At 43.6% G+C, this 24,774-nt stretch overlaps 1 protein-coding gene across 1 annotated transcript in view; it reads left to right on the top strand.

The window, feature by feature from the left end:
- The window catches only part of CUBN (cubilin), a 247,056-nt gene that overhangs the window by 72,577 nt on the left and 149,705 nt on the right, over positions 1-24,774 (top strand). Inside the window, exons 23-27 of the mRNA XM_077268299.1 lie at positions 9,296-9,482; positions 10,510-10,667; positions 12,056-12,234; positions 14,980-15,136; positions 15,500-15,684. Coding sequence (XP_077124414.1) covers positions 9,296-9,482; positions 10,510-10,667; positions 12,056-12,234; positions 14,980-15,136; positions 15,500-15,684 — 866 coding nt within the window. The remainder of the gene's footprint in view (positions 1-9,295; positions 9,483-10,509; positions 10,668-12,055; positions 12,235-14,979; positions 15,137-15,499; positions 15,685-24,774) is intronic.

Here is a 24,774-nt window from a genome sequence, read left to right as displayed (position 1 = left end):
TAGAATTGTTTTTTTTATATTCCTCCCCATGCAGAGTTAAAAGGGATATTCCCATCTCCAAGATCCTATCCCAATATGTAGTAAGTGTAATAATAATAGTAATATAAGGAAATACCTCCAATTAGAAATGTAGTATAGTTCTTCTGATTCGCAATGTCTCTTTCCCCATGTGCAGGGCATTACCCGACCTTAGGTAATCTTTTCTGATTATTGTGTTTTTGCTACTTTTTTTTTTTACAGGATTTTCCCTTCATTTGATGATGTAGATTTGAAGAAGTATTTTTATGCATTTGCTAGGTAGAGAAAGTTTTGATTCTGTACTTAAAATCTCAAGTGTGTTTTTATTTTTACATGTATTTTTACATGAGTCTGATTTTTTCTGTCTTCCTATACAAGCCCATAGAAGGAAAAATCACACCCCAAAATACACACTGTTCAACTTTGCGTGGACAGTTAAATACCGCAGATTTTCTGCCTAAAAAGATGCATTGGAAAAAATGCAGTACTTACACTATGTGTGAATACGGCCTAAGATCCAAAGTTTAGGTGTAAAATCAGGCATGGTGATGGTATATTAGACTCATGCACATTTCGGCCTTGCAGCAGATTAAGCATAAAAAATCCCTGCGAAAAAATCCCTGCGAAAAAATCCCTGCGGGACATAAAGGTCATTAATAAGCCTGACACGCTGAAAATGACATGATTATGTATCTTGTAACCTTCCAGACATTACTCAATTAAATAGTTTCTGGATGTGCAATTAATGTAGCGTGACCGTGTATAATACTTGCCTAGACTTATATTCTGGACACAGATTATTTTACCAATAAGGCTGGCCCGATATAATACAGCAAGGTGGTAGTAGAAATGTGTGTAACATGAATCACAAACTTACCAGAACATAAAGGCCCCTATTCAGCAATGAGTTTACGACAATTTTCTGGTGTAAAACTGTTAGGAAAATAACAACATTTTTCCAATACTCGTAGTTTCGCAAAAATTTGCGTGTTTATGCCACTCCTGGTCAGCTACATCTATTTTTTGTCAAGAAGATGGAGCTTGCCCAGGACAGGGCATGGCCATGCTTGGCCAAAAACCAATTAAATTACCACAGATATATGCTCTTGAGTACATTGCTTTCAGTGGCACACATAAGATAACAGATACCCCAAAGTCATTAAGAATTTTTCTTTAACAAGTTGGCGCATCATGATTACACCAAAAACGAAAACTTCACTACACAAAATGCCAGACTTGATAAATCGGGGCCATAATTATTACATGTTTACCTTCTGGTGAACACATTTAATCTATTTTTACTGCTTGCTAACTCATTCTTCAGCCAGCTGTATGCCTGTAAAAGCCAAACGGTGAAACATTTTTAATTAAACCCAAATGCAAAAGCATATTTTTAACCCATAATACATGCATTTAAGTACAAACAAAAGTCTGCAAAGGTATCCAGAACCTAAGTTTCACTGACGTGACTATTTACTGTAATTAGTGATGAGCGAGTGTACTTGTTGCTCGGGTTTTCCTGAGCACACTCGGGTGACCTCCGATTATTTTTTAGTGCTCCGAGATTTAGTTTTCATCGTGGCAGCTGAATGATTTACAGCTATTAGCCAGCCTGAGTACATGTGGGGGTTGCCTAGTTGCTAGGGAATCCCCACATGTAATCAAGCAGGCTAGTAGCTGTAAATCATTCAGCTGCCGTGATGAAAACTAAATCTCCGAGCAGTCATAAATACTCGGAGGCCACCCGAGCAACGAGTACACTCGCTCATCACTAACTGTAATGTTTTCTTATTTAAGCTCCAAAATGATATCTCGGACTCCAGGGCTGAACTGGCCATCTGGCAACTTTGGCAAGTGCCAGAAGGGCCTGTCTGGTCATGGGCTGCCTTGTCTGCTACGTTGTTAACAGAATCGGTGTTCTCAAGACACCCATACTGTTAAAAGTTGTGATGGAGCACAAAGATGCTGACTTCGTCACTTACCCCAATAGCCCACGGGTATCAATAGACATATTGGTCTTGTAGAAAGTCTTCTTTTCCTCCATCCAGGGTAATATTAGTAATATATCCCTTCTGGTTCATTGGGATGGGGACAACATGGGCCTGTGTGATTTCAAATGCCAGGAATGAATTTCAGCCCCAGTCCGCACCTGCTCGGATTCTCAGGGAACCTGTAGCTGAAATAAAGCTGCTGGATAAAACACACTTAAAAGATCCCAGCGGTACAGATATATAATGTTTCTTTTTTTTGCATAATGCTTTCCCAGCGGTCTATAAAATACTTAGCTTTTCAAGGGATTGTCCATTTTTTGCTAGAGAGTATCCCCAACATAGGCGCCATCATGTGCGAAAGGCGGCACCTAATGAAATCAATATTCTGTACTTGTACTACGCTTCAGCAAAAGATATTCTTGCTAGTTTTGGATAATAGGTGCAGGTTCTACTTTGGGGGACTTCCTTGATTTCACCCTTTATTAAACTGGTTGTCCCAACTTGAGAAAGTTATTCTGAAATGCTCCACTGGAGCGGAGCAATGAGTGAGCTCTACTCTACCGTCTCCATCAGTCCATTGGAACAGAGCAATGAGTGAGCTTTACTCCACTATCTCCGGCAGTCAGGGCACGTGCCTAGGGCGGCGACATTGCGGGGGGCGGCACCTGAGCAAGGTTTTTTTTGTTTGTTTCTTTTTTAGTCCCGGGTCACAAACGCGACCGATGGCTGTGGTTGGGACATGGATATGGGTGTGACTAGTTGTGAAATGGGTGTGATCAGAGGCGTGGCCTAAAATTTGCCATGGCGCGCTACGCCGCACACTTTATACCTTCTTCCCTTCTTCAAAAGTTGGGAGGTATGGTACCGCATTTGCCAGATCATGGCAAGTGCCGCAAATCCCATAGGGAATGAATGAGGCCGAACGCAGTGTTACTGTAAGTGATCCGTTACGCGGCACATGCAGAAAAACTGACGGATCTGCTGCAAAAGGCGACTTTCACATCAGCGATTCTTGCTAAAGTCACTGCCGATAGAGTCATACTCACCAAAGGGGGAGGCAGCACTAAAAGTGCCTAGGGCAGCAGAAACTGTTATGATCTGGTGGCCTAAGAGCAGCATGGGATGTACTCTGGAGAAGGTGTTACCTGTACTGACCGCAGACCCTGAACCTAACACCGCAACTAGAAGTAGCCATGGAATGTACCTAGCGCTCCCTAGACATCTCGACACAGCCGGAGGACTAATTACCCCTAGAGATAGAAAAGGGAAAACTATCTTGCCTCAGAGAAAACCCCAAAGAACAGGCAGCCCCCCACAAATATTGACTGTGAGAGGAGAGGGAAAAAACATACACAGACTGAAATGAGAATTTAGCAAAGGAGGCCACTTCTAGCTAAATAGAAAGGACAGGACAGAGTACTATGCGGTCAGTATTAAAAAAACCTAGAAAATATCCACCACAGAAAATACAAAAACTCCACAGCTAACTAAAGATATGGAGGGTATATCTGCATCTCCAGAGATACCAGCTTGGCTAAAAAAAATCCTAATACAGACCAAGCTGGACAAGACAAACATAGAAAGGAACTGAGCAATAAGACCACAACATGTGGACAGCAAATCAAGGCCAGAACTTATCTTTGATGAAAAGAACTGCAAAGCAGAAGGAACCAGGCAGGGATGTGAATCCTCCAGGAACAATGGACAACTGGCACTGACTAAAGGGTGAAGCAAGACTAAATAGCCCTGTCCAAATTGCAAAAGGTGAAAACACCTGATAAATGCTGTGATTCAGAGACAGCAGCGCTACCACTTACAACCACCGGAGGGAGCCCAAGAGCAGAATTCACAACAGTACCCCCCCCCCTTGAGGAGGGGTCACCGAACCCTCACCAGAGCCCCCAGGCCGATCCGGACGAGCCAAATGAAAGGCACGAACCAAATCATCAGCATGAACATCGGAGGCAACAACCCAAGAATTATCCTCCTGGCCATAACCCTTCCATTTGACAAGATACTGAAGCCTCCGCCTCGAAAAACGAGAATCCAAAATCTTCTCAACCACATACTCCAACTCCCCATCAGTCGACACCGGGGCAGGAGGATCAACAGAGGGAACAACGAGCACCACATATTTCCGCAACAAAGATCTATGAAAAACATTATGGATGGAAAAAGAGGCTGGAAGGGCCAAACGAAAAGACACTGGATTGATAATCTCAGAAATCCTATAAGGGCCAATAAACCGAGGCTTAAACTTAGGGGAAGAAACCTTCATAGGGACATGACGGGAAGACAACCAGACCAAATCCCCAACCTGAAGCCGGGAACCAACACAGCGACGACGGTTAGCAAAACGCTGAGCCCCCTCCTGAGACAACACCAAATTGTCAACAACATGAGCCCAAATTTGCTGCAACCTGTCAACCACAGAGTCCACCCCAGGACAGTCAGAAGGCTCAACCTGCCCTGAAGAAAAACGAGGATGAAAACCAGAGTTACAAAAGAAGGGTGAAACCAAGGTAGCAGAACTAGCCCGATTATTAAGGGCAAACTCGGCCAATGGCAAGAAAGCCACCCAATCATCCTGATCAGCAGACACAAAGCATCTCAAATAAGTTTCCAAAGTCTGATTAGTTCGCTCGGTTTGGCCATTTGTCTGAGGATGAAATGCGGAAGAAAAAGACAAATCAATGCCCAGCCTAGCACAAAAGGCCCGCCAAAACCTAGAAACAAACTGGGAACCTCTATCGGACACAATGTTCTCCGGAATGCCATGCAAACGAACCACATGCTGAAAAAACAATGGAACCAAATCAGAAGAGGAAGGCAACTTAGGCAAAGGTACCAAATGAACCATCTTAGAAAACCGGTCACAAACCACCCAGATAACTGACATCCTCTGGGAAACCGGAAGATCCGAAATAAAATCCATAGAAATATGCGTCCAAGGCCTCTCAGGGACCGGCAAAGGCAAAAGCAACCCACTAGCGCGGGAACAGCAAGGTTTGGCCCGCGCACAAGTCCCACAGGACTGCACAAAAGAACGCACATCCCATGACAAAGAACACCAAAAGGACCTACCAACCAAATCTCTGGTACCAAAAATCCCAGGATGACCGGCCAACACAGAACAATGAACCTCCGAAATCACTTTACTAGTCCATCTGTCAGGAACAAACAATTTCCCCACTGGACAGCGGTCAGGTTTATCAGCCTGAAATTTCTGAAGAACCCGTCGTAAATCAGGGGAGATGGCAGAAAGAATCACCCCTTCTTTCAGAATACCGACCGGCTCAAGGACCCCAGGAGAATCAGGCAAAAAGCTCCTAGAAAGGGCATCAGCCTTAACATTCTTAGAACCCGGAAGATACGAGACCACAAAATCAAAACGGGAGAAAAACAGGGACCATCGGGCCTGTCTAGGATTCAGCCGTTTGGCAGACTCGAGATAAATCAGATTCTTATGATCGGTCAAGACCACAATACGGTGCTTGGCCCCCTCAAGCCAATGTCGCCACTCCTCAAATGCCCACTTCATATCCAACAACTCACGATTGCCGATATCATAATTGCATTCCGCAGGCGAAAACTTTCGAGAAAAGAAGGCACACGGTTTCATCAAGGAACCATCAGAATTCCTCTGAGACAAAACGGCCCCTGCCCCAATCTCAGAAGCGTCAACCTCAACCTGAAAAGGAAGAGAAACATCCAGCTGACGCAACACAGCGGCAGAAGTAAATCGGCGTTTAAGCTCCTGAAAGGCAGAAACAGCCGCAGAGGACCAATTAGTAACATCAGCGCCTTTCTTTGTCAAATCGATCAGGGGTTTAACCACACTGGAGAAGTTGGCGATAAAAATTAGCAAAACCCAAAAATTTCTGAATGCTCTTCACGGATGTGGGCTGGATCCAATCATGAATGGCCTGAACCTTAACCGGATCCATCTCTATAGATGAGGGAGAAAAAATGAAGCCCAAGAAAGAAATCTTCTGTACTCCAAAGAGGCACTTAGACCCCTTCACAAACAAGGCATTATCACAAAGGATCTGAAATACCATCCTAACTTGTTTCACATGAGACTCCCAATCATCTGAAAAAAATCAAAATATCATCCAAATATACAATCATGAATTTATCAAGATAATTGCGAAATATATCATGCATGAAGGACTGAAACACAGATGGAGCATTAGAGAGTCCGAATGGCATCACAAGATATTCAAAATGGCCTTCGGGCGTATTAAACGCAGTTTTCCATTCGTCCCCCTGCTTAATACGAACCAGATTATATGCCCCTCGAAGGTCAATCTTAGTAAACCAACTAGCCCCCTTAATCCTAGCAAACAGATCAGAAAGCAAAGGCAAAGGGTATTGAAATTTGACCGTGATCTTATTCAAGAGGCGATAATCAATACAGGGTCTCAAGGAGCCATCTTTTTTGGCAACAAAGAAAAAACCTGCTTCCAATGGTGAAGAAGATGGCCGAATATGCCCCTTCTCCAAGGACTCCTTCACATAGCTCCGCATGGCGGTATGTTCTGGCACAGACAGGTTGAAAAGTCGGCCTTTAGGGAACTTACAGCCTGGAATCAAGTCAATAGCACAATCACAGTCCCTATGCGGTGGAAGGGAACTGGACTTGGTCTCATCGAATACATCCTGGAAATCTGACAAAAACTCAGGAATTTCAGAAGAGGGGGAGGAGGCAATTGACATCACAGGAACGTCACCATGAACCCCCTGACAACCCCAACTAGTCACAGACATAGATTTCCAATCTAATACCGGATTATGCACCTGTAACCATGGGAAACCCAGCACAATAGCATCATGCAAATTATGCAACACCAGAAAACGACAATCTTCCTGATGGGCTGGCGCCATGCACATGGTCAGCTGTGTCCAAAACTGAGGTTTATTTTTAGTCAACGGTGTAGCATCAATGCCCCTCAAAGGAATAGGACTCTGCAAAGGCTGCAAGGGGAAACCACAACGTCTGGCAAATTCTAAGTCCATTAAATTTAGAGCGGCGCCTGAATCCACAAATGCCATGACAGAAAATGACGATAATGAGCAGATCAGGGTCACAGATAACAGAAACTTAGGTTGTACAGTACTGATGGTAACAGAACTAGCGATTTTCTTGGTACGCTTAGGGCAATCAGAAATAACATGAGCAGATACGGCGCAATAAAAATACAACCTATTCTGACGTCTGAATCGTTGTCGTTCAGCTCTAGACACAATCCTATCACACTGCATAGGCTCAGGACTCCGCTCGGAAGACAATGCCATAGTGTGCACAACTCTGCGCTCGCGCAAGCGCCGATCAATCTGAATGGCCAGAGACATAGAATCATTCAGACCAGCAGGCGTGGGGAACCACACCATAACATCTTTAACGGATTCAGAAAGACCCTTTCTGAAGATTGCCGCCAAGGCATCCTCATTCCATTTAGTCAGAACAGACCATTTTCTAAACTTCTGGCAATATGATTCTGCCGCTTCTTGACCCTGAGACTGGGCCAACAAGGTTTTCTCAGCATGATCCACAGAATTAGGTTCGTCATACAATAACCCAAGCGCCTGAAAAAAGGTGTCTACATTAAGCAACGCCGGATTCCCAGGTTCCAGGGCAAATGCCCAATCCTGGGGGTCACCACGCAGCAGAGATATAATAATTTTAACCTGCTGGATGGGATCACCAGAGGAACGGGGTTTCAGAGCAAAAAACAGTTTACAGTTATTTTTAAAGCTCAGAAATTTGGACCTATCCCCAAAAAAACAAATCAGGAGTTGGAATTCTAGGCTCCAAAACTGGAGTCTGAACGATATAATCGGAAATACCCTGTACTCTAGCAGCAAGTTGATCCACACGAGAAACCAGTCCCTGAACATCCATACCAGCGCCGAACTCTTGAGCCACCCAGAGGCAAAGAGGGAAGAGAAAAAAAAAAACACAACAGACTACAGAAAAAAAATGGCTCAGCACTTTCCTTCCCTTCTTCTGAGATGCGGTTAACTCATTGTTGGCCAGTTGTACTGTTATGATCTGGTGGCCTAAGAGCAGCATGGGACGTACTCTGGAGAAGGTGGTACCTGTACTGACAGCAGACCCTGAACCTAACACCACAACTAGAAGTAGCCGTGGAATGTACCTAGCGCTCCCTAGACATCTCGACACAGCCGGAGGACTAATTACCCCTAGAGATAGAAAAGGGAAAACTATCTTGCCTCAGAGAAAACCCCAAAGAACAGGCAGCCCCCCACAAATATTGACTGTGAGAGGAGAGGGAAAAAACATACACAGACTGAAATGAGAATTTAGCAAAGGAGGCCACTTCTAGCTAAATAGAAAGGACAGGACAGAGTACTATGCGGTCAGTATTAAAAAAACTAGAAAATATCCACCACAGAAAATACAAAAACTCCACAGCTAACTAAAGATATGGAGGGTATATCTGCATCTCCAGAGATACCAGCTTGGCTAAAAAAAATCCTAATACAGACCAAGCTGGACAAGACAAAACATAGAAAGGAACTGAGCAATAAGACCACAACATGTGGACAGCAAATCAAGGCCAGAACTTATCTTTGATGAAAAGAACTGCAAAGCAGAAGGAACCAGGCAGGGATGTGAATCCTCCAGGAACAATGGACAACTGGCACTGACTAAAGGGTGAAGCAAGACTAAATAGCCCTGTCCAAATTGCAAAAGGTGAAAACACCTGATAAATGCTGTGATTCAGAGACAGCAGCGCTACCACTTACAACCACCGGAGGGAGCCCAAGAGCAGAATTCACAACAAGAAACCCTAAATACGGCCCTGCCGGCAGTCCATTGGTACCAACCAATGGGTGAGCTCTACTCCACTGTCTCTGACAGTCCATTGGAACAGAGGAATGAGTCAGGTCTACTCCACTGTCTCTGGAAATCCATTGGAACATAACAATGAGTGAGGTCTACTCCACTGTCTCTGGCAGTCCATTGGGACAGAGCAGTGAGTGAGCTCTACTCCACATTTTAGCAGGGCATTTCAGAGCCTTGTTCTCAGAATCGGTGGGCATCTCAGCAGTTGGTACCCCATCGACCAGTAAGTTATCACCTATTCTTGCAGTAATTTTGGTAAGGTTCCCCCAATATCTTGTCCTGTCCTATGTAGTCCCTCATGTTATAATACATTTGCAGTCCTGCTGTATTATTATACAACGTATAATATTATGTTAAAAAAATGATGTAAAAAAAATTGAATGCGATCATTTTTTTTTCTTTACTAAAACAGCCTGCGATGCGACGTACACAGAAGCCACTGGTGTCTTCTCTTCTCCAAACTATCCTAATAATTACCCCACTAACAAGGAATGTGTATACAGCATCAATGTCGAATTCAACATGCAGATTAAGCTGAACTTCACAAGCTTCAGTCTGGAATCATCACCAAGTTGTGCTAATGATTATGTGGAAATCAGGCAAGTAAAGATTCATTACTGGTGTAAAGACACGAATGATGTCATAAGTGTAAGATCAAATTTTCTCAGACATCATAAGGTCAGGGAATTCCAAGATAGCTTAAGACCACAATGCGTAATCCTATCTCATTCTCCATATGGGCAGGGTGTCACCCGATTGTAGCCGCTGTGTTTCCCAATGCTGCAATTTGCCCCCACGGACAAGTTGCGATTCGTCAGTACGAAGAACAAGTCATCAACAAAATAACATGTCATCGGCCAATCGTTTTACAGGCATGTCCTCAATCCTTTTGTTTAGGCCACGTACTCCAAAATGCTCCACAACATAACGTCCAAGTAGCGAAAGTGACCACTTTATTAGGCCCTGTCTTATCAAAAGTAACTTTGGGGATATGTTCACTGGGTCGATCACCTGGTCACCAGGGACCAGGCAGGAAGTGTCTTAATATATGGTGAAAATGTCCAAGTAGTGAAAGTGACCACATTATTAAGCCCTACAATTAGCGGCTTCGTCTTCAAAGACAGCCATTTTCGGGATGCATTAACTGGGATAATCATCTGATTTTGGCTTCCCTGGCAAACTACAGATTTTGCCTGGGCCAGTTGGAAATTGTAGTATTACTTAGGATGATTGACTATCCATACAGTACATGACGATTGGATTCCACCAGAGCCACGTACATAGCGGCTCTCGATTGTAGCACATAGAGGGGTCCCAAGCAAAGGCATATGGGCAAGAGTGGTCCTTTACAAGACAACCACTGTAAACCTAAAAAAAATATTTCAGAATTCAAAAATCCTTCTTCAAATAACATGTTGGTTGTGTACCTTAATTATATTATCATATTTAACACAACTATGAATAGAGTAACAATTTGAGGTTTGAAAGCCAGCCCACGCGGAACCTTTCTAATACTTCAATAGGCATGATCGATTGTAGAGATCTTACACTAATAATTTTCTTTACGGTGAAACATTTAATTGAATGAGGTTCCTATATAAATTGCAATGTATTTATTTTTTTCAGAGATGGCGGTTATGAAACTTCTCCATTACTTGGACGCTTTTGTGATGAAAGTCCCCCATTAATTATTTCCCATAGTAATAACCTATGGGTAAAATTCAGAAGTAATCCTGCTTCTACATATAATGGATTTGAAGCTCATTGGGAAATCGCTGCCACAGGTAAGGTTATATAGTTTATTTCACAGGTGTTGATGATGCAAGGTTTATATACCTTATGTATGTAATAATGCAAGTTTATTTTTTTATAAAAGAAATAACATACCATTAATCATGTTAGATGGGGCGTATTGAGCCCTTAAGAATGCAGTCAATGTTTTTTTTTTTTCGAGTTGAATTTTTTATGCTTACATATACTGTTGAGATACAATTATATACATTTTTGCAGTAAGATTGCAAAATATATTTCAAAAAAATCTTTTTCCTAATGTGCTACGAATGCAAACTACCGGAAAGTTATGACGTCATTACTAATTACTGACTCATTAGGGTATTTAGGTGGATTGTTGTCATCTATGAGAGAATATTGTGGTCCAGGAAGATGGCGGCTTGCTATTGTTTTTAGCTGTATTCGAGGCATGATTTCATGAGAACCCACATGTCACAGGGTTACCGCGGCAGAGAGGAGTCAGAAGACCACAGCATCTGATTACTCCTGTTCCTGTGCTGAATAGAAGCACTTCACCTTCTTTTTAAACGGTGTAAATTTCTTTTGGCAGTACAGGGGTTGATTGGCCATGTTGAGAGCCCTGGGACCTAGGGCTCTCAGCTGAGCACAGTTAGCCACTCCTATCCCCTATATAATCTGGGTCCTGACTGACACACATTGTCAGAGATAGCTTATGCTGCATGGCTGGGAGGCTAGTATTTGGTGGTTGTATGAATAGGTGTTTGGTGGATTTATCTGTGACTGTTGCTTGGTTTTCCGAGTGTGATAATTCCCTTTCTTCTCCCACTTTGGTTTAACCCCATCCTCCACTTCCCGGTGCATTCCTCTGTTATATATATTTGTATGCCTGGTATTTTCCGTTTCCCCTGTTCATGTTACCTTGTTCGTCTGGTTGGTGTATTACGGTGCACAACTATTCCCCTCTTCCCTGGTTGGGGCAAGGGTACAGATGGAAGGTGGATTCAGGAGATAAGGAAAGGTACATGGCCCCGGCATCTTCACCTTCAGAAGTAACCTGGGGAACAGGGCGAGCTAGGTCGCCCCCTATCTTTAGGGACAGGGAAGGAGCCCCTTTTCCCGGGTTACCCAATAACAGAGTCGTGACACCACGGCTGCCATTATGATCTTATCAACCATGCCATACGACTGATGATGGGATTATAAAGGGAGCCTCTTCCTTTTTTGATGCCCTGATCAGCATTGGCTTCACAGGGGTTGAACAATGCCGGCAGTTGCCGCAGGGTGCTACTTGCCTTTAATACCCACTATCCTTCTACCAATCTCACTGGGTGCAGTACATGTCTTATGTGTGGTTTATTACATCCCTTGTCTTTATGAGACCTGACTACTACAGAGATTTCTTTTTGTTTCTGTCTTGCAGGATGTGGGGCAACCTTGACTGCACTATCTGGTGCTTTCGCATCTCCAAACTACCCCATGCCGTATTACCAAAATTCTGAATGTAACTGGCAGCTGAAATCTTCCAGTGGTAATCTACTTGAGATTGACTTCCAACACTTTGATTTGGCGGAACGTTTTGGTTGTGAAGATTACCTTGCTGTAAGTATCACATATTGAAAGCATTAAGAGGGACAGATAACAATTTTTTTCATTAATGCCCCCAATTCCTGCATTTTCACCAGTTTTTACCAGCACACACAGAAATTATGGATTCAGGTTCCTCTATCTCTACTTAGCTCATATCCAGAACAGCAGCAGCATGGGAGAACTTGTTACTGTAGCACTGAGCAGTCTCGCTGTGAATCCAGCTCTGGAGTGAGATCAAATACTACAACGATAAAATACTTACTACGAAGCAGAATAAACTTCTGCATATATTTCTCTCTTTCTCTCACTTAATTCCTTACTCAATCTCCTACCCTTTCACAGACAATAAAAATAGGCAGCTGTAATCTGATCCCTCAGTTTTTGTTGTTTTTTTTTCTTCAAAGACAGATTTTCATGGTTGTTTCATGTGTACAGTATGGAGAGGGGAGGAGAAGTGAGAAGTAAAGAAAAAAGCAGATTTCTCTTAACATAAACCTTTTAATATATCTTATATCTTCTCGTGCTAATGCTCTGTGCAAACATGGTTAAACTTCCAGTGAATATATAAAGATGAATCAACCAACCCTAAAATTGTTTCCCATGAATCAGTAGTAAATGTGAATACACAATTGTTTGCAATGTATGTTATGCCAGTAGGCTCTCTGTAATGCATACGTTTTTTGAAGCACTGCTGATTGATTTAAACTACAGGCTACAGCAGCAATCTATATAAATACATTGAACTGTACATAATCTTGTGGACTGCAGCTTTCATTTATTAAAATCAATCATTAATACTAGCAAAAGTCACTATGTAGGCTTAAAGGGAACCTGTCATGACCCCGAATGCTGTTAACCTGCAGATATGGGGTGAATGTTGAGTGTGTAGGTCAATAGAGTGCTAAAGCTGTGCAGCCGCAATGCTGAAAGCCCTCCGGGTGGAAAAAAAGGTCCTAACGGTATCTGCATTTTTAATGCGGCATAAGATACTTGTACTCAAGGCGAGGTGCACATATAAAATTATTATTTGGGGTTATATAAGTGTCACGTAAAAGGAGAATACCATCACCACCAAATGTGCACCACCAGACAGATACAAAGGACAAATTGGAAATTTAAATAACCAACAAAGTAAGAAAAACCAAAAGGCATGTCCAATAATTCAATATATGAAAGGATTTATTAGGGAATATACAACAAAATGAGGTGGGGTGGGGGACAAATACCAGAAAAAAGGGGCACAACACAAGGGACAAAATTGATTGCAAATTAATATAGCAATAAGGCGGTAGGGTAATAGATATTGGATATATATTATAAAACCACACTGGTCAAAAATTGCCAAATGTATATACTGCCAGATGGAAGTAAAATAGCAATCAAAAACAGTATTATTATTATTTATTTATATAGCACCATTAGTTCCATGGTGCTGTACATGAGAAAGGGGTTATGTACAGGGCTATAGATAACATTTACAGTAAACAAATTTACAATGACAGACTTGTACAGAGGGGAGAGGACCCTTACATTCTACGGGATAATGGGGAGGAGACAGAAGGTCGGGGGAGCGGCAGCTCTGGCGGTGGTGAGGCGCCAGCTCCGGCTGTTGGTGACGTGGCAGCTCCGGCGGTTGGTGACGCGGCAGCTCCGGCTGTTGGTGACGTGGCAGCTCCGGCGGTTGGTGACGCGGCAGCTCAGGTGGTGAGGCGGCAGAGCAGGCTGTAGGCTTTCCTGAAGAGATAGGTTTTCAGGTTCCGTCTGAAGGATCCGAGGGTGGTGGATAATCGGACATTTTGAGGTGTGGAGTTCCAAAGGATGGAGGATATTCGGGAGAAATCTTGGAGGCGGTTGTGTGAGGAACGAATAAGTGTGGAGAAGAGTAGGAGGTCTTTGGAGGGAAGATATTGGGAGACTAGTTCAGAGATATAGGGAGGGGACAGTATAGCAATGTGCAAATGTAAGGCATCATATGAAGGATAAAGTGCAGGTACAAATAAATATAGGGGGCAAAGTCAAGGCAGCTACATAGAATTAATGTAAACAGCAGAGAATAGCATATATAAGTGCTGCTGACTTAAATAAGTCCAATGAATTGCCATCCAAACTATTTACCTTAAGCACATGTAAAGAGTCCCCAGGCTGCGCCCTGCCCCTACGCGCGTTTCAGCATCTGCCTTCGACGATGTTGTAGTGTAAGGGACGGAATATGATAGTATGCTTAGCACATTATTATTGGTGGATCATTTATTGATAAATATCCATAAATATACATAAATAATAACCTGATTTTGCTCTTGACAACAATCCAAATTTTCCAGGAATAGTCCCACAGATTGATCAGTGACAAAATGCAGGAGTCTATGCTTACCCTGCGCAAACACAACCCTCAAAATGGGTCTTCCAAGCAATTTCAGGATCAGGGCTTTCAATTTTTTGCACTAAAACTTTGAGGAACCTGACTAATTGGAAGTTACTTTTCCCTTTGGAGCCATGTTTCCCAAACTCCAGTCGTTACTGCCCCCCCACAGGTCATGTTTTCAGGATTTCCTTAGTATTGCAGAAGCAAGAGAATTCTTGATGCCTTGGTGATACTTCCACCACCTGTGAGATACTAAGGAAATCCTGAATACAACTTTTTATTAAATTGCTGATGAAGCCATCTCAAGGATTGACCATATGTGATTTGTAGGTGGAACTATGTTTGGAGATTTGTAATATTGTTATTAGACCGCTAATTTTACTATCGTTTTGAAGGTTTACGATGGCAACAGTACAATGTCTAACTCGCTGGGAAAACTCTGTGGAGTGAAACTTCCAGCTCCAATTCGTTCCACCTCCAATGCTATGTATGTAAAGCTGGTTACAGGTAGCTCCACGTCAAAGAGCGGATTTCTGGCTAATTACAGACAAGGTGAGAGGCAGTCATTTTGGGGTTCTCTCTATTCAGATGTGTACACCATCACCTTTTCTTGATTTTGGCAAGGACTATAATTTCTTACGATATAATTATAACAACATACAATCAAAACCCTCAACAGGCTACAAATCCACATCACAACCAATGGGTGGCCACATATAGACATACATAACGTAAACATCTCCAAACAGAGTATCATGATGAAATCATGATTTTTTTCTATTTTTTTTATTTAAAGTTGGCCATCCCCATACTCATATCTCAGGATATGTTGAGCCAAGGATAAAGTTGATGAAGGACATATCTATACCGTATCTCTTCAAGGAATAATCCTTATTTTCTCCTTCTTATGATTAGTATGTGAAGGAGTCGTGCTAAGTAACCAGAGCCGAGGAATCTTGGAGAGTTTAAACTACCCAGACCCATACCCGAATAACAAGCACTGCAACTGGACGATACAGACCACCACTGGGAATACGATCAGCTACTCGTTCAGGACCTTCCAAGTAGGAGGCCACGACTGCTTTAATGATTCTGTCAAGGTATGGTGACTGTTTATCCAATAGTCGAGATATCCATAGTCATTTGCGTTTTTGCGTATGCTGACACTGCTTGATACGGGATATTTTATATTCCAGCCCTATTGCTATTGTATGGTACTTCCGACATGACAGTGTATCGCAGAGAGGAGGAACTTCAAAATGGTTCTTTTTGGCTTTCTGTAGCTAGCACTTTCAGAGGTTTTCACAGGATAGGTGATCATTGTATGATAAATGGCCATCTGACCCCTGGGTCCTCAACTAATGCCTACAGCACAAAGTGCCAATGTGTCCACCACTGCACCCACTACTATGGGACCGTTATCTCTTATCCAATTTGGTTCTTTTATTGGATTGACCCCCATTTTACTGGAATCATCCCCCAACCTTAACATTTAACTTTTTGCAAGGCAGACGAGTTGAAGGGTTTTTTTGTTTTTTTTTTATCCCCAGTTTGGATCCCCTTTAATTCGAAAAATTGGATAATGACGTACTTTCTTTCTTCAGATACATTTCTTCTGCACAGTGTGCCATGTACAGTGTAGGGGACTGCAGCCTAGGATGATTGGGGTCCCTGCCCGGTAGATAACTAGCAGTATCTCTTCAACGAAAAATCTGTGATAAAGATACAAATCCTTCATTCTAGAGAATTCATTTTTGGTCTTCAGCAGGTTTGTTAACCAGCCATAAATTTCAAGAAATAATGGCACTTGCCTTGGTTCATACATCGGGGCTACGACCCATACAATTTATAAAACAGAGGAACAGGAACAGAAGAACATGGCTAAGTTTGCCTATCCTTAAAGAGGTTGTCCACTACTCAGACAACTCCTTCTGAATCCCTATGTTTCCCCCCAGTGAAATAATAACATCTATACTCCCCTCCGGTGGCAGCATTGTTCAAGCAGGATCGGCACTGGCTCTCCCAGGGATCACATGATATTATGTCATGCGATCCCTGAGGTCAATCAGTGCTATCTTCTCTCTCCTCTGCTATGGACAAATCAAGACATTGGGACAAAGTGAGAGAGCAGCCACAGCTCCCACTCCCTCAGGGATCACGTGACATAACAATGGCATGACACATAATACCCGAGAGAGCCAGTGCCCGCACTGCTGGAACTGCGTCTGTATTGGAGGTGAGTATAGGAGGGAAACAGAGGGATTCAGACGGGGTTGTCCAAGAAATGGACAACCCCTTTAAAGACTGATGATTGAGTCAACAGAAAGCTTGCGGGCCAGATTCATCAAGGTGGTTTCGTAACTATTAGCGTTTTTACGTCACTCCCGGCCAGCTTTGCCAACTTTTAGAAAATTGAATGGTGCTGGGGTGGGATAGGACATGCCCAAGTGCACATGAAGAATTCCTAAAACTATATATCACTAAAGTGCCATACATTACGCCAGAATTGTACTCCAGTATCTTCTGGCGATGTTACATGGCAGTTGAAGGATGTGTCAAATTACTGACTTTTCATGAATTTGGTGCACACGTACAAACTGCCAGGCCTGATGAATCAGGCCCCAAGCGTCTGAACCAAGCAAACAAGAAGAGAAAGTTCTCAGCTGAGTACTTGGGCCCCTGTGGTGTTTTGTGAAACGTTATCATCAGTGGGAAAATAGCATATATAACTATCAGTAACAGGAAACCCATCAACATTTCCCCTTCGGAGCAGCGCTCCCAGGCAAACATCGCACCATTTGAGTAAAAACAGCTAGTTTAATTTCCTGCACATTTGATGGCCACAAGTGACACAGGACAGGGAAAATGATGGGCCGGCATCGATTGACTAGGTTTAAAAATGTCTCCAATTTGTTTTTTACATTTTGAAATAAGACACTCTTTTAAGAGACGGAGTTCTGCAGTCTTCCCTGGCTAATAACGGAGACCCAATAGCTTATTGGCAATGCAGAAGACCTTTATCATTCATTCCTCCATGGAACTCGGCACAGTTACATTTGCCCCATCATTCTTTAGTAGGACACGTGTGATTAGTGAAGTGATACAACTGCTGATGTCTGGATGAGGAAACTGAGTCATTGTGGTCACATCGGCAGGATGTACACATTTACCAGCCTCGAAACCTCAGCAAATTTGGGCTACAGTCCAGAGAATAAAAAGCAAGTGTCCTCAGTTTGCAAGCGGCATTCCACTACTATTCTCGTCACTAATATGCACAATGATACTTCTGTCTAGAACTAATTGAAATGTTGAGGGCTAAAGAAAGATCTGTCAAGAGACAGGGCACTTCTGATGCCACAAAATCATTTTGGTCTGTATTTTCCATCAGTATTTGTAAGCCAAAACTATGGGACGTCTATGAGAGGATGTTGTGGGCCTGCTCTGTGATCTGTGCAGACAACACTGCGCAGAGAGGTGGGAGGAGTGAGGTGTCACCATTACCTTTTGTGAATGAGGGATTCTGTGTTATCTATATATAGGTGATACCTATCAGTAATGATAAAGAGATGATTGCTGTTCTAAAGAACAATAAGTATGTGATAATTATGGGGCTTAGTGTCAAAAGTGACATTTTCACGAGGTAATTTCCTTTCCTTCTAATTTCCTGTTATCTACCTAGCACCCAATGAAAAAAAACCTTCAGCACAAAATCATGAAAATGGTGATAAACTTGAATTTATTCCACCGACCCGTGTAAAGCAGAGTACATTCCATCGTTTCGGCCCTTCAGGCCTTTATCAGGGAAATCTGCCAAGTTCTCCGTCGGCCTACATAGCACCAACATATTTTGCAGTGCTGTACCGATTCATCATTCACAGCAGTCCGTGTCCCCAGTGGGGCTTATAATATAAACCCCTAGACACACTTATTGGGGACAATTTCATTGGAAAAAAATGAAAAGTTGTCCCAAATCACAATTTATAATTGGTCTTCATAGGTGATAAATGTCCGATTACTTGATATCCCACCGATCATGAGAACAACTGTCCTGTGTCTCTAGATTGAGTGGATGGGCGGATGGATGTGTGCTGCCACTACAGTCGTTGTCTATGGTTCTGACAGCAATAGCCAAATACACCACTCATGATTGATGGGGGTCCCAGAGGTGGGATTTCCAGTGATCCAGTATGTTTTTTGGTGTGTCAGCGGAAACTAGGAAGTCCACAATTCCCGTAAAGGCGGGAACTCTTTAAACCGCTCCCATGAAAGTGCTCAAAAGTAGTGTCGATCAGTGGATCCTGATCAGCGTGAATCTAATGGCTAATGTGATGAATGGGTCATGGAAGTCCATGGTTGGAAAATCCCACCTAATTAAGTGACTAGATAGTAATGGAAAATGTAGCACCATGCAGTTTTCCAAGACAGAATGACTCACCATCTACCAAGTTATATTTAATATTTTGGCGACTAAGTTTGCGGCCACATCCAAAATTGTCCCTCTTGGGTAGGCAAACAGGAAAAGCCCGGGCAATAGGTGGCAAGTGAGGTGACAATGAGCTCCCAGAACTACTGGAAAGAAGTGCGTGCTTTTCTATAGTAGTAGAAGCGCTAAGATTTTTTTTTTTCCTGAATTTCCGCCATCTGTTTCTGCAGCAAAACCAACACAAATCCTTGACAAAATGGACATTTTGTATTAGTAAATTAATGGTGGGACACACTTTAGTTATAGCTGTTGCCAACTGTTCCAAAAATTGTTTGCCAATTAAAAAAGTACATACTGTACCAAGGCAGAAAAAAATGTATATTCCAGTTATTAGTACATTAATCACCCTCTGTTGGACTTTGGAGGTGTATATATTTCGTACTGCAGAAAAAGACTACGGTAATTTACAATTATAAATTTACTAAGTAACTAGAAGATGCAGGGATTGTCTTGAATGTTTCATTAAAGTGCTTGTTTCCTCTTCTTAACTGGATGAAGTTACAAAGCTAATGTAAAAACCGCAAGTTTGCTGTTTACTTCTTTTTAAAAATCCGATTTATTTACAAGAAGACAGTAAATTTTTATTTGTTATTTTAGAGCTCATTGCCCCGGTGACCGGCCACCACTTCAGTCCATCAGAGGTGGCCAGTCTCCTAGGCACGGAGCAAGCTTGTAAGCTGTTTTCTATAATGCCTTGAAGATTGGCCACAGCACATCAGTCCCCCTGCCAGTGGCATATCTAGTGTCCCATGCACCCTGGTGCAAAATTTGGACCTGATCCCTAACCTCCATGTTGATCAGGTGTATCATTCTAGATCCTATAAAGACATATGTGTTCACCCTCCATGTAATGATGTCCTCATCCAGACATCTTCCTGTAATAATGTCCAAATCTTGGCCTCTTTCTGTAATAATGTCCCTCATCATGGCCTTCAGCTTTATCCCTGGTCCCTTCCTGGTATAATTTCCCCTATCCTTTGCCATTTCCTGCTATAATGACCCCCCCATCCTGGGCCCCTTACTTGTATAATGACCCCCATCCTGCTATAATGACCCCCCCATCCTGGGCCCTTTACTTGTATAATGACCCCCATCCTGGTATAATGAAATACCATCCTGGGCCCTTTACTTGTATAATGACCCCCATCCTGGTATAATGAGCCACCATCCTGGGCCCCTTACTTGTATAATGAGCCCCATCCTGGGCCCCTTACTTGTATAATGACCCCCATCCTGGTATATAATGACCCCCATCCTGGGCCCCTTACTTGTATAATGATCCCCATCCTGGTATAATGAAATACCATCCTGGGCCCCTTACTTGTATAATGAGCCCCATCCTGGGCCCCTTACTTGTATAATGACCCCCATCCTGGTATATAATGACCCCCATCCTGGGCCCCTTACTTGTATAATGACCCCCATCCTGGTATAATGAAATACCATCCTGGGCCCTTTACTTGTATAATGACCCCCATCCTGGTATAATGAGCCACCATCCTGGGCCCCTTACTTGTATAATGACCCCCATCCTGGTATATAATGACCCCCATCCTGGGCCCCTTACTTGTATAATGATCCCCATCCTGGTATTATGTCCATTCTGCCATTTTTTTCCAATATACTAAAAAAACAACTATTCTTCTTACCTTCCTATGTTCCCCCGATGTGTGGCGTCCTCATCTATAGCCTACAGCGGACTTCATCATGCCTGCGACGGACCGGGCATGAAGTTAGTGCCATGCACCGCTTGTGATGGGCATGCCGATGTGAGTTGCAGGCCTTTTATTGGCACATCCAGTATGTTCTCTGATGCATATTCATCTGAAATAGGTGCTGACGTACCTATTTCAGTCGTGATCTCATCATCTATGAGTAGTGGTCGCACCATCTGTGAGTAGTGGTCGCACCATCTGTGAGTAGTGGTCGCACCATCTGCGATTGCAGTCGTAAAACCCCTGCCCTGTCATTACATGCTGTAGAGGCAAATATCTCACAAATAGCAGAATTCCAGTGCGCACAGTTCAGGCCAGTGGCTCAACCCAGCTGTCAATCTTTAGGACTGCACTACCCGCAGAAGGCAAACAGTCAGGATGCTGTGGAGCTGTGCGCTCTTCAATAAAGAACATTAGACAACCCCTTTATTTACATCAGTAACAAGTCTATAATGTCGGAGGCCAGTTCATATGCCTGTCCTAACCAGAAGGCTGCTGAAGTAGGATGCACCAAAATTATGAAGAGACGCCCTGCTCTTAATAAATGTGGTTCATGTAGGGCGGCTTGTGTTCATCACATGCTTGCCAGCTTTTCTGTAATGTCCAACATACCATAAAATAGGAGACCTACTGGACTTTTGGAAAAGTTGGCAGGTATCGCAGAAGACACTCAGAAAGCAGAAAGTTTTCTGTGCATGGTGCTTTAATATCGTGTTATCAAACTCAGCCGTGGGGTCAGAGGGAGAAAATGGGGCATGTCCCACCGTCAAAAGAGCATCCACGGACCACGGATTTCACCAGTACTGGTTTTTCCAGTACAGGAATCACCAGGACGTGCGAAGGAGGCCTTAGGCTGTAAAAACTTTCACCGTGCCACAATCCTGATTTTCCTGGAGGAGGATTCCTAAAAGTTCATTATCAATGGAAAATGTATACAATATATAAGATAAATAGAAAGAACAACATAATGGGGGCATATTGTGAGGGCACCATCACAACGGTGAAAAATGTGCTAGAAGTTGGTGCAAAGCGTCACATTTAGCTTTAGACCTACTGTTTGTAGGTAACATGAAAGGAGTTTGGCTTTAGCAGCTAAATTTGTGGTTAAATTTAGACAAAAGATGCATCAACTTTAACATCTGGAATGAGCCTCTGTGATAAATTTAGAAGTTAGAGTTAGTTCAAAGGCGGCAACTAGATTGGTACAAGGGACGGAGGCCTCTCATATGGTGAGGGGTTGGAAAAGTTGGACTTGTTTAGCTTAGAAAAAAGACGTCTCAGAGGTGATCTCATTTATAACTACATGACCACAACACAAGGTACTGGCACATGACTTATTCCTTCCAAAGACCATACTGAAGATCAGGGGGCGCTCATTACTGGTGGAAGAAAGGCTGGCAGCTAAGTAGGAAAGGGTTCTTTACAGTTAGAGCAGTCAGACGGTGGAATGGTCTACTACAAGAGGCAGTAATGGCCGACACTATAACAGCTGTTATAAAAGGGCTTGATGAGTTCCACAATACACATAACATTGCGGGTTATAGCTAATTTAGTGACAAAAAATGTATATGTAGCGGCCCCCACTGCCGCAGGGCCGAGGGGTACCCGGTACCAGGCCTCTGAGTCTCTGCTCTGGGGTTGTCACGGTGGCTAGACCCGGTCCGTGACCCTGCTGAGGGGCGTACAGTAATAGATGTGATGGATGATGGTGGTGGTGCGGTGCAGTAAATAACGAGGACACCAGCTTGCAGTCTCTTTACCTCTTTACTGAAGATCTCTGGGTCCTCAATCCGGAATACGGTTAACCAGGCTGCGCAAGTCCGGCCGGTCCAATGGCACCTCCAGAGTTCTCTTTGCAGGTGGAAATCTGTGCCTTCCTGCTAGCGCTATGTGTTGTGGTCCTTCCCTGCCGTGCTTACGGAAAGTCCCCACAACTGTTGTGTCTGTTTCTTAAGTTCCCTCACAACTCGATTAGATGGTGTTCTGCTAATCTTCCGTCCCTCCCTGATGTTACGGTTAGGACGGCACCCGTATGACGGGTAGGCTCGGAGCTCTTCCGGGACCCTAGAGTCGCCCCTCTCCACAAGTTGCCCCCTATGTCTTCGTAGGTGATTTAGGTGAGACAGCCCGCCTATGACTGACTGTCCTGCCCTTGGTTTGAAGTATTGCTTGAAGCAAGATGTGTGAATACTTCCTCGGCCTTCCGGCCGCCAGTTGGGCGCCTCAGTAGGATGTTGCCTCGGTCTCACAGCACGACTCCTACTGGTATTCTCCTTGTTGCTTTGATCTCGGTTTTCACTCAGCACAATCTATCTCGCTTCTAATCCTTCCTTGGGCACCGCCGCTATGCTGAGCAGGCACGGTCCCGTAACGTTCTCTCAAGTTGCCAGGCCTCTGTCAGGATCCCACCCCTGACAGGGACCCTACCGAATCTTCCCCTGCAACACCCTCTGCCACAAGGTGTTGCCTGGTTCCAACCCAGTCAGCTTTCTGTCTAACTTCCTGCCTGACCCCCAGTTTTACCAGTATGTGAGGAGTGGCCTAATGAATAGAACCCTTAGCTCCCCCTGGAGGCCCGACTGTGAAATGTATTGGTGTCTGTGATACCTGGTCAGATGAACTCCTTCAGTGCCATCAGACGTACCATAGCTCCCCTTAGTGGCGGAGCCACAGTACTGCAACAACCAGGACTCTGGGGCGCTGCACTCCCCCCCGGTTAAATCCAGTACTCCTGGACTGGGAAGAAAACAACAATACAGGTTAGCAAAAAGACATACAATTTTGAAAATGCAATAACAATAAGTAAGCTTGAACAGAGCTTCCCTTTATGGGAGGTGAGGACTCTTGAACGTTACAAACATGGTTAAACATTATAAATTACAGGCTATAAATAACTCCTGTTACCCAACCGGGTATTCTACTCAGTGCAAACTCTGGAATAACAAGTTGACATTGCCTTTAAGGACGTATACTCCCTATCCACTAAAGGCTTTACTTATTAAACATTATAATATTAATTAACTCTTTTTCTTTCATTCTCCTTCGTTAAATCTGCAGGACCGCCTGTCCTAACTGCTCCAGGCCTACTGCCTCTCCTTTCTTTACAGGACCGCCCCTTTCAGCCCGGGCCTTCTGCCTTTTCAACTACTATACACAGTATAGAACATAACATTTACTTTCAGTTTGAAATCACTGAGCCATCCCCATATGGCTCCAAAGAGGACTCGCTGACTAACCCCGTACGGGTTCACTCTCTGTCCTCATTTTTCTATCAACATTATCAATCATTTCTTACAATCAACTAGTTGGATACATATAACTTTTACATGTAAGCATCATCATCAATTTCTTTTTGTCAAGACATCATTGCTATCTATCTGTCTTAAAGCAATACCATTCTTTAAGTGCAACAAGTGAACATCCCCTTTAAGAGGGGACCAAGTCTTTATGAGGTAGCACATCTTCTCAAGCTACCAGTCCATACTCAGCAAAGGCTCCGGTGCGGTATCTTCACAAAGAGTCCTTCTTTAAGTAAAACCAGTAGGGAGCACCTTTAAGAAGGTGCAAACTATTTACAAGCAGTTTGTATCATGCACTGTTCATGATTGCGGCAGTTCTTGATAACAAAGAAGAGAATAGAAATAACCAAAAAGCAGTAGGGATCCCGGGTCAACAAAGGGATCCCTTTAAGAGTTAACCCTAAACGGGTTTGGCAGCAAAACAGTAGAACAGTAACTATTTACATTTGCAGAGCATTAATATCTTACTCATTACTCAGGAGGCAGCCCCCACCGAGGCTTTACCTGGCAGGTGGCCTTCTGCGGCCCGGATAGGCTGAACTCCAAGTCCACTCCCGCGGCCAGGTGTACCCCGTGGGTTTGGGTCTTCTGCACGATCAGGTCGTGCGCTGCAATGAGGGTCTGTGTGGGTCGATGGATGATACTGGCAGCAGCGGCGGCGGCAGCAGCGGCTTCAGCGGCGAGCTCCTCCCC

The sequence above is a fragment of the Ranitomeya variabilis genome, chromosome 6, assembly GCF_051348905.1.
Source record: "Ranitomeya variabilis isolate aRanVar5 chromosome 6, aRanVar5.hap1, whole genome shotgun sequence".
NCBI lineage: Eukaryota > Metazoa > Chordata > Amphibia > Anura > Dendrobatidae > Ranitomeya > Ranitomeya variabilis.
Note: the sequence above shows the minus strand (reverse complement) of the source record. Positions and strands in the feature narration are given on the sequence as shown.